This window comes from Verruconis gallopava (assembly GCF_000836295.1).
Source record: "Verruconis gallopava strain CBS 43764 unplaced genomic scaffold supercont1.34, whole genome shotgun sequence".
In the NCBI taxonomy this organism is placed as follows: Eukaryota; Fungi; Ascomycota; class Dothideomycetes; order Venturiales; family Sympoventuriaceae; genus Verruconis; species Verruconis gallopava.
In genome coordinates, this window is record NW_015622170.1 from 16,594 (window position 1) to 28,778 (window position 12,185).

Below are 12,185 nucleotides of genomic sequence, written 5' to 3' on the forward strand. Positions count from 1 at the left end.
ATGGGTCTTCTTTCCATAGGCCGTTTTCCAGCGAACACAGAACAAGTTCGTGAAGAAGTCAGTTTCAACTTCCGAAGGTATTTGGACGAAAGTTTCTTAACAACGTCTTAGGTTATAAAAGTATTTCACAGCGTGGTCGAGAGTTCATTACCTTTGGATTCGCTTCCAAGCAAATACTTCTTCTGCGTCCGTCGCGACGCCATTGACGATTATTCCACTTACTTAATTGAAGAGTACGTCAACAAGCTGCCACATACACATTACGCTAATGTTACGTACAACGCCAGATATGATGGAATCACATCACCTTCATACCAGCCAATCAATAAAATTAGTCAAAGGATGTTACAACAGCTCCGAGATTCTGGATCCGTTGTAAACACATTCGAACACCTTGTTCTTGGCATTTCTAAAGGTTTCCTTCGCAAAGACATGAAGAACTATACGGATCCTTATATCGTTTTTGCAAGCTTGGAGTATGATACGACAGCCTCGGCTGAACAAGCTTTACATGGCTTTCATAGTGTGTCCGCATTCTCCGAGGGTGAAGAGCCTGGGACAATCAGCTACAATGTAGTGCAAGATCTTCAAGATCCCCACGTAATCCGCACGCTGGAGTTCTATACCGATGAGGATTATCTTTGGAATGTTCACGCTATCAGTAATGCTGTACAAGAAAATAAGAAAAGACAGGGAAATTCACGTCTCAGGACTGATTTTGTATTCTTTCGGCTAATAGGGCGGTATGTATGGTCAAACCCTAGCTAAGACAAGGTTTGATATAGAAGCAATGGCCTTTAGCACGTCATCCATACGAATTTGATAGTTTCAAAATCATTCACCATAGTTTTTTCCAGTTCGAAATTGTTCAGTTTTTGCTTTAAGAATTCTGCTTGTAAGGATTCTCGTGGAGCTCATAAAGCCAATATCAGTTAGGATGATCTTAACATGCACACCATTTTCTGTTCCAAAATTTGTCGTCTACGGTACCACTATGATGTGACCTAATCATCGACTTTAATTAATATAATTACACTCTCTAATTTCTCTCCAAAATCATCTAGCCGTACAGCATATTGATTTTACAATGCCATTGAGCTACCAAATGGTCTTCTCAACCTCGCTTCACTTGTGTCAATCGGCACATCAGTGGCGGTTTATCCCAAGTGTTGAATGCTTTGAGATGCTGCAAATTGTCATGAGGATCCCAGACATCAAATGATCCAGGCACGTCGAGGTCAGCACGCTCAATGTCAAAATGCCATACTACATGTATTAGTACGTGTTTTTGAGCTCCGAAATGATCATGTGTAACATACAGAGATTACCAAGGATAAGTCTGAGCTCCATGTAGCTCAAGTGACGACCAATACAGCCTCGAGGTCCAAGCGAGAATGGCTGACTAGCATCTTTTCGGTCTCTACTGAATTCGGCGGCATTCTCGAGCCAGCGCTCGGGAATGAATGATTCTGGATGTGACCAATTTCGCTCTGTATGAGTGGCAGACCAAGCATGTACGGAAACTGTAGTCCCGCCAGGGATCCATTCACCTGCTATCGTGTCTCCTCCTGCAGGAACGGTGCGAACAAGTCCAGTTGGGATTGAAGGAAATATTCGCATACCCTCTTCAAGACAAGCATTCATGTACGGAAGACTTTGAAGTTTTGTAAAAGTCATGTCTTCAACAGAAGAAAATGCGCTGCGAATCTCAGAGCAGAGTTTTCTGTAAGCCTGTGGTGTCCTCATCAACCACATGGTTAGACCTGCGAGGAGAGAAGCAGTAGTTTCAGAACCTGCAACACTAATCAAAATTAGACTCAGTTTTACACGATTAGATGGTATAATTACATAAAAAGAGCGCTGTTTAAGATAATTTCGTCTTTCCTTACGGTCCCTTTTTCGTTCTGGCGTAATATGTAGTATAAGAAATCTCGGTGATCTCTACGTAGGCCTTCTTCTAAGCGTCTACAAAGTTTTATTTTCGATCATGATTTTCAAAACATCGTTTTCACATACTTGTTGCATTTTTCCTTGCTCAGCTCAAGGTGCTTTACACGTTTTGCACGTAAGTGTGCTGGGATAAGCATCATGAGTTTCTTTTGAAACCAAGACCCGGTTCGGAAAACGCGGCGTGTCGACTGTTCAAATGCACCCGCCTTTATTGTCTCTGTTATTAATGAGACCCATTCTTGCTCTTTTCCTAAATCACAGTGTCAGCAATCATAGCCGTGACTGGATCGTGAACTATTGGTTTACCATCCCGAAGACATCCGAAAGGCTCTCCAAATGCCATATCACCGATAATATCAAAAGTTGTAAAGTTATACCACATGCACATGTCAAGTTCCTTGTTTGTAGCGGCGAATGGCTTCAATCTTTCGATGAAAAGATCCACATATCCTCGAATAATGCTTTCCTGCTCTAACAAAGCTTTTTGAGAGAATGCATGACTCAATGCACGACGCTGACGCGCGTGCTCCTCATCACCTGCCATCGTGAGAGTCGTGGAACCAGGAATATCTTGAACGGCGCCGACGTGAATAGGATCCTTGTGGAATTGTGGGTGACCCTGACGGTGGCCGTATATATCTTTCCAAGCTTGGGGATCTGTGAAAGCAAGCTCATTTGGCATCAGTCTGACTATTGGGCCGTATCTATCGTGAAGCTTCTTAACTTCAAACGGCCATCTGCCACGGTGAAGACCCCAGACAGGAAGAATCGGGGATATTTTTCCAAGAAATGGGCCTGGATACTTCGAAAGCGGATGAAAGTACACGTTGTAAATGCATCGCCACAGTAAGTACAGTGTGCCCTACGAAACCTGATTAGTCTGCTCCTTGCCATTGGATAGACCTATTTACGAGGCTAATGGTTCCGGCAGCAAGAAGAGTCGCCGGTTGAGCGATGATACAGGAAGTGATAAAAGTCATGGAGGCAACAGATATTCATATATATTGAAGGAGCAAAGGATGATTAAACATGCCGTGATTATTTTCTGATTTTTCTTGCTTCATCTTTATAGCTGATTCGGATAAATTTAGGAAGTTCATGGACCTAAGATGTTAGGGTTGGAAATGATTCACCCTATCGTCACGGTTAGAACGGCGCAAAGAGTGATGAAGTTAATGAATCAGCGTCTACATCAGTAGCCTTCAGCCTTGCATAACTGGAGCTTGCATGAAACTTCCAAGTTGAATTAGTTTGATTTTTTTCAAAGATTCACAGATCAAAGATTTTAAAAGAAGTCTTAGTTACTCGAGGGGGCGCATGCGAAAAGAAGGGATATCCACGAGCTTTCCGTGGAACGGAAATCCTTTTGCGAGATGTTAACGAGAATTAAATCCTCAACTCCACCGCATGGCATGGGGGTCAAATTGAAAAGCAATTAACATAAATAAGTTCACATACTTCCCCTCGGTTTTTGATCTCCGGCAGTGGTGGAGAATTTCACAAAGTCTCAAAAATGCTGACTTCAGATAGAATGTTTATGCCTTCCATAAGATCTATTGTCTCACTATTCTTGAACTGTTTTTGCTTAAAACAATTTTGCAATACATGCACGTCTTCTGTCAACACTCTGCATTCTTCACAATCCTCGAACAAGTTATTCAGCTGGGGGATGTCCTGAGATGCCGCCTAAGTTTTGTTTGACTTGTATTCATTTACTTGGACTTAATCCACTCTGAACTTTTCGAAATTCTAATGAATATGCATAGAAACAAAGATCGAGCATTCCATGCCGATGCTCCTTGAACAACAAGAAATTGATTCAGCACTTATCATCGCTTTTTTAAATTTATGTTTTAAGTTTGTACTGTAGTATGATGAATCTCACAAACTCATCAGAATAGGAAACGATTGCCCGAATCTCCTCAGATATTATTTCTCAGAGGGCAAAAGTGCACAGGCATACAAATTTATGGTAACCATGCCAGTGCTGACTCTAAAATCCTTCTTAATAAGCCAGTTTTCGATATATGTGCATTTCAAACCTTCTTTGCGGCATTAAATGGTCACTGACTTTGGATCAGTCCATTTTGACGTAATCTCGCTAAGTGAAATCACATCACACCATCTCATGATCCCTTCCGCGAAGAGTCGATAAATCAAGAAATTGCATTTCTCGCTCACCTACCCAATCTTAGTTGTATGGATTTTAATCCAGACCTTTTTTAACCCGAGTAAGGCCCAAAAGAATGGCAAACACACGAGTGATTGTTGTTGGCTCTGGTCTTGCTGGCCTATCAGCGGCCTCCATGCTCGTGGCACACCACGTCCCGGTCCTTCTGCTTGAGCGCTCTGCTAAACCAGGAGGGAATTCCATCAAAGCCTCCTCCGGCATTTCGGGAGCGCCAACACGATTTCAGGGCGAAGTCAAGGACAGCGTCGAGTTATTCACAGCCGACACCATCCGATCCGTAGGTTCGATAATTAATCACAACAAAAGTGAAAGGGAGCATCTGGTGAGAGAACTGACCGGAAAGTCTTCTGGGGCGATCGAATGGCTGTCTACCGAGATGGGAGTAGATTTGACTCACATCACCCAGTTGGGTGGACATTCACGGGCGAGGACTCACCGAGGGAGTGGGAAAACGCCTCCTGGTTTTGCTATTATCAATGCCTTGCTAAAGAATCTGCAACAACATTCAATTTTTGAGTTGCGTGGCGAAAGTGAGGTCTCAGGACTGGTGCATGACCATGACGGACTAGTTACAGGCGTAAGATACCAGCGTGCTGGCGCGACCGAGGAACTGGAAAAAGGTCCAGTTATTTTCACCACAGGAGGCTTCGCAGGAGATATCAAGGGCTTATTACGTGAATACCGACCTGACTTGGGTAATATTCCTTCGACCAACGAGTCACGGCCGGGCATGCATAAGCTTCTGACAGAGATTGGAGCCAACCTTGTCGACATGGAACTCGTTCAGATTCACCCCACAGGCTTCATTGACCCATCGGATAAAAACAATACGCACAAGTTCCTCGCGGCTGAACTGTTACGTGGCGAGGGTGGGATTTTAGTTGATAGGCAAGGAAAACGCTTCATCAACGAGCTAGCTACAAGGCGCGAGATAACAGATGTCATCATGCGCACTGACAGTTTCTGTGAAGACCCAAGACAATGGGATGTGCAGATTGTGCTTGATGAAAATACATATCAGGCCGCAAAGAGCCATGTTGATTTTTATATGTCCAAGGGCCTTATGCGCAGAATTAAGGCAGCCGATATGGAACCATCCGTTAGGGCTGAGATACGTTCCTACGGGGAAATCGTACTTGGAGCATCCACGGACCCATTTGGACGCACTGCGTTCGGAAATTGGTCTGGAAAGAGCGGCAGTGGTGATGAGGAATGTTTCTATATTGGAAACGTCACACCCGTGGTACACTTCACAATGGGAGGTGTCAGCATAAATACTGACGCAGAGGTCCTGAAAAAGGACGGCACGCCAATCAGAGGACTATGGGCAGCCGGAGAGATTACGGGCGGGATTCACGGACAAAACAGACTTGGTGGAAACTCGTTGCTAGAATGTGTTGTTTTCGGGCGAAAAGCGGGAGAAAATGCCGCGAAGTGGCTGTCATCAAGAAATCAGTAAAAGGCACAGGTCCTCTGTCGGTAGGTGAAATCGAAGTGGGTAGGAAAGATACGCTGTGTTCATATCGAGCCGCTGGGCCTCAAATCACGCTGATTTACTAATTGTCTTTTGACTGACGTGCTCAGAAATGATGCATGTGCGCGTTGGATATGGACGCTTTCGATGTCGTGCATCACATTGGGCGTGCCCAAGTTCGCATTCTCGCTCGGCGAATAGCTAACACAACCGAGTACTGCGGCATCTGTGAAAGTTAGAGAAGACGGAGGCGCGGTACGCGACGGACAAAAAGTTGAGAAGACAGCATGACTTGTCATGGCTGGAGTCAGCGTGAAAAGCGCAGAGTCGGTCAGCGCGAACTTGACTTGGAAGTGGTAGAACGTTCCTTGTGCAGAAGGTGCACGGCCAATAAGAGCGACTGCTGCTCCGTCCGCACTTTCCGCCGGGAGCTACGTCCGGTGACGCGGCCTGAACTGGAATAGTTGCCTCGGGCATACGGCGGGCATATTGTACGTCGAAGGCTCCCTAACGTCCGCGCCGGAGCTTCAAGTAAGCATTCCACCACATGCTTCGGAAGAGAAATGGCTCGTGTGACGCTGGACACGCCGTTGCGGATTCGTAGAACAAGTCCACCGACAGCTGGAGTTCCACGTCTGCGCTGACCCGACTCGTAGCCATCCTTGTGACGGTTCCGTCAAGTAAAGAACCAGATTGACAAACCAGGAGTATCTCACGCTATATTTCCAACATATATTGTCCACTTTTTTTTTCTTGAGTCTCGCTGTGTGGGCAGCCGAAAGCCAGCTTCGACCATGCTCGGAACGGCGCTCGGCAAGGGCTCATGTCAAACTAATGTAATAGGTCAAGGCTCATGCCTATCCATGGTTCTCGCCGTATTTCTGAATAGTCAGCTGCCGGATCGCCAGTTCTACGCCACGATCGTTCCGAGCCCGCCGTCGAGATTCTCCACGTTGATCCCCACACGAAGGATTGAAGCGATGATCTGCGCGGGGATAGTCGTGGGGCAGATGATCAACACGTTTTCGATCACTGCTACTGATCAAAACTCGCACACGTCATTGCTGCTCGTACAATCTTCGAGCGGGTCGAGCTAAAGAATTTCAATACGGTGCGTTTCAGATTAGCAGCTATTCGAGAGCGGCCTCAGCAATATACCCTCCAACGATATCAAAATGTCCGTATCAACTCAAGTCCTTGAGCGCAAGCACTATCTTGACGGTGAATCGTCGGATGTAACTTTTGTCTTAAGAACTAGATCTTGGACTCTTCGAGTTCTTTCTCCGAAACACTAGCCAAGGATAAGCATCATCTGATGTAGGGTATCTGGGCAGACGTCCGAATACCCATTCACGAGCCTGTGGACTACGTCGACCAAGGAGCATCTCATGTGTATATATACACTAATGTATGTACATACAAATACATACCTATGGTCTCCACTTGCTCAGGAATGAAATAACGCTCCTGGAGAGCCTCTCTCAACCCTTGCGGCCGCTCTTAGTACGCTCTGTCTCCACGCTAGTGCCAAAAATGATTATGAACATCAGCTCTCTCTTAGCTTTTCTTTCATTTTCATGTCTCCTTGTCTTGGCGCCTGCTCTACCGACCAGAAAACCCTCATCTCGTGCCTTGGTTGCTCAAGAGCCAAGTACAGACCCCTTTTACCAGCCTCCCGCGGGCTTTGAATCCACTGAGCCAGGAACAATTCTTAAGAACCGCAGCATTAACGCAGCCTTCTTTGGCGTCATTCCAGATCCAATTGAAGCGTATCAGCTTCTTTATCGCACGACAGCTGTTAACGGGAGCGCAATCGCGACGGTGACAACGATATTCAAGCCTTGGGGCTGGTCAAAAAAGGATCGCTACATTTCTTACCACACAGCTTACGACAGCTCGGCCACAATTTGCGATCCAAGCTATGTTTTTCAATATGGCTCCCAGCAGTGGGGCTTGATAGCTTCGCTTGAGCGTATCCTGATGGAGATATATCTTTTCCTTGGCTATTTGGTTGTCTCACCCGACTACGAAGGGCCGGATGCTGCATTTCCCGTAGGCAGGCTCGAGGGCAAAGCTGTGCTCGACGGAATGAGAGCTGTCAATAACTTTGCCAGCGTGCTTGGTTTCGAAACCAATGATCCCATGATTGTTGGTACGGGATACTCCGGCGGGGCAATTGCTACAGGCTGGGCGGCTGCTCTTCAGCCTACTTACGCACCAGAGCTCAACGTCAAAGGGTGGGCGCAGGGCGGCACCCCAGCAAACCTTACCGGTACTTTGGAAACAATCGACGGTACTGTGTTCGCGGGTTTTGGGCCAGCTGCAGTTGTCGGTCTTTCCCAGCCTAGCACATTTGGTGCTCAGCTCAAGCCTCTAATCAACAGCATCGTCACAGAGGCGGGAGCTGAAGCACTTGAATTCGCTAGTCAACAATGCGCCGTGTTGGATTTGCTAAATTTTGTTGGCCAAAGTGTGCAAAGCACCAAATTTCAAAGCCTAGGGACAGGGTTGTTATACAATCCGATCGTCGCAGACATTCTCGAGCAATGCATCATTGGTCTCGACCCCGCGGAAACACCCCATGTGCCGACCTTTGTGTACCATGCCATAAAGGATGAAATCATTCCATATGCAAATGCTTCGAGCATGGTCAATAGATGGTGCAGCAACGGCGCTGATTTGCAGTTTACAACTTATGATGCAGGTGGACACGCCACCACCCTGGTCATTGCGTTGCCAGCCGTTGTTTCATTCATTGAGAACGCATTTGCAGGGACGACAGGGTTGAGTGGGTGCACCATGAATACTGAGTTAACGAACTCGCTAGATCCACTCGCTTTAGGCCTCGATCTGGAGCCACTACTGGTGACTTTGGTCGATGCCTTGCTGGTTTTAGGAAATGATGATGAAAATGTAATAAATGATATTCAAATTCTTCAGCAGACTATTGGATAAAAGCGTTGAGATGACAACGCAAGGAAAATTATATGAATAATATAATAATAGTCAAGCCAAATCTATGAAATATAGCAGAGTGCAGTCGGCCGCAAATGATCCTGATTTTCTATCAACTCAGTCCAGTAGCAACTATGAATGAGGCCCATCTCTGAGGAACGAATGTAGAAGTTGCTACAAGTCTATTTCTTTCAATGATAAAGTATCTTTGCTAGGTCCATGTCATTATAAGTAGATATTGTGCCCAGATCTCCTCATCAGGAAATGGAATTTCAGAAAAGGAGTCGCGTGGCTGTCTACCCCAAATTAAATCGACTTCATTCATTCTGAACTTGCTTGTAATTGAACCTAAACTCCAAAGATGTCCAGTTAGCCGAAATATGTTCCCCAAGGTTGTTTGATGCTCCGAAGATGCTTTATTCTTCCTTAGGCTCTTAAGATTTTACTCCGGAGCCCATGGCTGCGTCTATGCAATTTTCGCTGAAACGACGGTTGGTTACCGGCAATGAACTTTGGTTCCAAAAGTAATCCAACAGTGACAAGTGAGTGTGTGGTTCGGCAAGAGCAAAATGGAGAACTGGTCTCAGGATTCGTGCTGACATAAGCCGCAGCTACACCTGCAAGTACATAAACCGTCTAATACCCACTCCACCAATATAGATAGGTACTGTGCAGCCTATTCTCATTTTCGTTCCTAATACCAGACATATTCTCTTGCGTTGTTCTATGACCAGTGCTTAGTGACGCGAAGACAGACCTCAATATAACACTAAATATATCTGATAACTGTTGAAAGTTCACAGCCTGGGGATACTACTTTCACGTTTGGGGGGTGAAAGAAGTATTATATTGACAAAGCCAGAACGTGCTTCGTCCGTTCGGCTTTGTTGGAGACAGTTATGCACTGAGATACGTTCAAAGGCGATCTCGTCACCAAAAAATGTCTAAGCGCATGACACGCGGTTCAAGAACCGCAGCAATAATGACGAATATCACAAAATGGTCTTACATGCTTAAGCTATAGATTGTAAACGTTAGTAGTTGTCGCATTTTTTTGGGATCCGGCCATGCCCTCGAGGCTCCTTCCAATACAAGAGCTTAGCAACTAAACAGCGGGCCTTGGTTTAATCGAGCACGAATTAGAAAAAGGCTTGCATGAAACAATCTGCACAACAAAAGAAAGAGTTTGCTAGAGTATCGAGTAGGAGCATGATTCTTTGCATGTCGAAGGACTGGACGTGATTTCACGCTGCATACATTTCATCTGTTCGCCTTTATTTCCCTCTCTGAACGAGTGTCAATCCCGATCTCCCCTTTGGTTCAACTCACATCCGCCTCTGAAGAAAGCCTAGTCTAGCGTCCAGACTCTCCGGCCAAAATTTGGGCCACTTCCCCCCGCTGGCTTCCGGAAAAACATGATTTGTCAATCACAATGGAGGAGGAAGAGTTGGCAGACCTGGAATGCTGCCAAGGATACCAACAACGCAGTTCTTGTAATCATATGGTTAGCATTATCACAAGATGACCTAATTCCATGCTAACTCACCAGAGCATCTGTAGCCAGTCCCGTGACGCAGCTCGTGATTGCAGTAGGATTAGTGCTGAGCTGCGGAAGAGCATTGAGAACGCAAGTAACAGCGTCGACCACAGTCGGGTTGAGAAGGCATGTCAACTGACGGCGTTCCGCGGTCTCAACAGGCTGAGCAAAGGCAGTTGCGCCGAGCACTGCGAAGCCAGAAACAATCTTGCTAATAGCAACCATGATGTTTTTCCTTATGTTATGTTTGAGAGGATGTGAGGGTTTGTTAAAGAACTGTGACTTTGGCTTTGTGATCAGCGTAATTGATGAGTTGATGAGTTGGAATGGAGAAAGGGAAGGTCGCCTTCTTATAGTCGCCAGCTTAACGATTTGAGGAGTATGGAAAGTCTCTTGCGTGGTCATGGAAGTGCCCTAGATCGTCTACTTGATGCATGCTGACCACTCTGCTGCCTTGAACATGGCCTTGGAATTGTGATAAATCGCAACAGCAACATCTATCTGACAAATGATCGTTCATATCATGTGCATTACGCTCATGAAAAATCGCGGCAATGCAGTGACAGGTAAATGAAAGTGGCTGGCTGGAGATCATCTAGTACCTAGTCACTCCTCAATTGTCCGTGTCGATCACTTACCCGACAGCTAGGGTAATACCGGTTTTTGGACTATGATTCGATTTCGTAAGATGTAAAGGAAGATATCTGCAAGAGCAGCCGTGCACGTTACCATATGATTAAGTGCGCCAGGCTGCACTTCTTCAATATTATTGGGAAATATCACCTCCGCCAGATCTCCGTCAGTCACAGTCCATAGTGCCTCGGTCTGGACCTCCTGAAGCTGGCAGAATGTGCGAGCGCCAGAAGCTACATTCGGACTCTGTGTGGCGTTAGACACATCGGCCGTTGCATCTCCCGCTAGTATCTAAGTCTTGTTTTTCGAATGGGACATGGCGGCCATCGCCGATCAACTTGAAATAAGGCAAAAGCTTTTGCTGAAATCTGGACTCGGGCAGTTGTACGGTGTTCCTCCCGCAGAAGAATTAGTATATGGCGAGAAGAAAGCGCGTTCGATGAGATACGCAACTTAGAAGCCTTCAGAGGCCAGTTGGAGCCAGTCCATCCAACACATTGTAATACACTCTTTCCCAGGTGCAAAACAGATTAGAAAAGTTCCAGTCACCTCAAAGTTCGGTTACGCGATGTGAAAAGCGCTGAGCAACCCAAAGGGCACCACTGGGATGTTTGGCGGTGTGCAGCAAGAAAGATGCGGCAAAGGGGCACAAGCGTGCGTGCATTTACTTTTGAAAAGATGTGATGTCGAGAGGAGACATTGACTTGTGTAACCAAAAATGGGGTCGTCTCAGACTCGTGCAATTGGATTGATTGGTGCTTCCGAATGCATCTTCGGTAACGAGCTTCGATTCGACCAGAATATTCTCCTCACGTGTTAGTTTCTTATTGAAGAGTGGACGTCACTGACCTGAAAAAGAGGCATTCTGACAACTTTATTCTGCTGTCTTGTGATAGCTCAACTTAACTGAACTCACGTGGGGCCAGTGACCATGCAGTTCCCGCTCTTTCGGAGCTTTTATGTCGTCGTTGCTCAAAAGCATCGCGGAGAAACTAGAACGGAGACAACTCCAGGTACCCGTTAGTCTAGCCTCGTTTGGGTCTACACTACGCTGATCAGCCAGCCCAAACGGTGTGCCGCAACGATTGAAGAATCCTCATCAATCATATGTTGACGAGATTGAAATGAGATTTCAAGCTTCATGCTCCGAAAAATGGGGATAGCTAGGCTGGTGATAATCACTCATCCTTGGAATCCAGGAAAAGGCCCGCACTCGAGAGTATAACAAAATACTTCCATCTTTAGCTCTCGTTTCTCTGGGAAAAAAAGCCCTGAAGGATTCACTTGCCGTGCGGAGCGGGCCGGCAGCTCACTGAGGCGCATTGAGGGTTAAGTTATTAGGCCTGTTTCGCTCATGCATGGCCTACGTTCCTTGCCCATTGTGTGTGATCAATTTAACGTATCGCTTGCATAAGCGAGTTGGCAAGACAAATGCTAACTTAGCA

At 46.1% G+C, this 12,185-nt stretch overlaps 4 protein-coding genes across 5 annotated transcripts; 3 read left to right on the plus strand and 1 right to left on the minus strand.

The window, feature by feature from the left end:
- Positions 1–768, plus strand: PV09_07881 (uncharacterized protein; the record flags this gene model as incomplete). Its single annotated transcript, XM_016361709.1, has 2 exons — positions 1–57; positions 112–768. The coding sequence occupies 2 exons, from the start codon at positions 1–3 to the stop codon at positions 766–768; spliced, it is 714 nt and encodes a 237-aa protein (XP_016210391.1).
- Positions 769–4,196: 3,428 nt separating this feature from the next.
- On the plus strand, positions 4,197–5,600 carry PV09_07882 (uncharacterized protein; the record flags this gene model as incomplete). The annotated part of the gene is made up of 1 exon (XM_016361710.1): positions 4,197–5,600. One exon carries the CDS (start codon positions 4,197–4,199, stop codon positions 5,598–5,600), a length of 1,404 nt encoding a protein of 467 aa, XP_016210392.1.
- Positions 5,601–7,025: 1,425 nt separating this feature from the next.
- On the plus strand, positions 7,026–8,570 carry PV09_07883 (uncharacterized protein; the record flags this gene model as incomplete). Its single annotated transcript, XM_016361711.1, has 1 exon — positions 7,026–8,570. One exon carries the CDS (start codon positions 7,026–7,028, stop codon positions 8,568–8,570), a length of 1,545 nt encoding a protein of 514 aa, XP_016210393.1.
- A 1,208-nt stretch (positions 8,571–9,778) lies between these two features.
- Positions 9,779–11,459, minus strand: PV09_07884. Of its 2 annotated transcripts, XM_016361713.1 has the most exons (3): positions 11,194–11,459; positions 10,117–11,135; positions 9,779–10,060 (listed from the first exon to the last, which is right to left on the minus strand). In XM_016361713.1, exons 2-3 carry the CDS (start codon positions 10,510–10,512, stop codon positions 9,998–10,000), a joined length of 459 nt encoding a protein of 152 aa, XP_016210395.1. In that variant the 5' UTR covers positions 10,513–11,135; positions 11,194–11,459; the 3' UTR covers positions 9,779–9,997. The 2 variants fall into 2 exon arrangements, with proteins under 2 accessions (XP_016210395.1, XP_016210394.1); XM_016361712.1 differs by having other exon boundaries at positions 10,117–11,459.
- Positions 11,460–12,185: the final 726 nt, after the last annotated feature.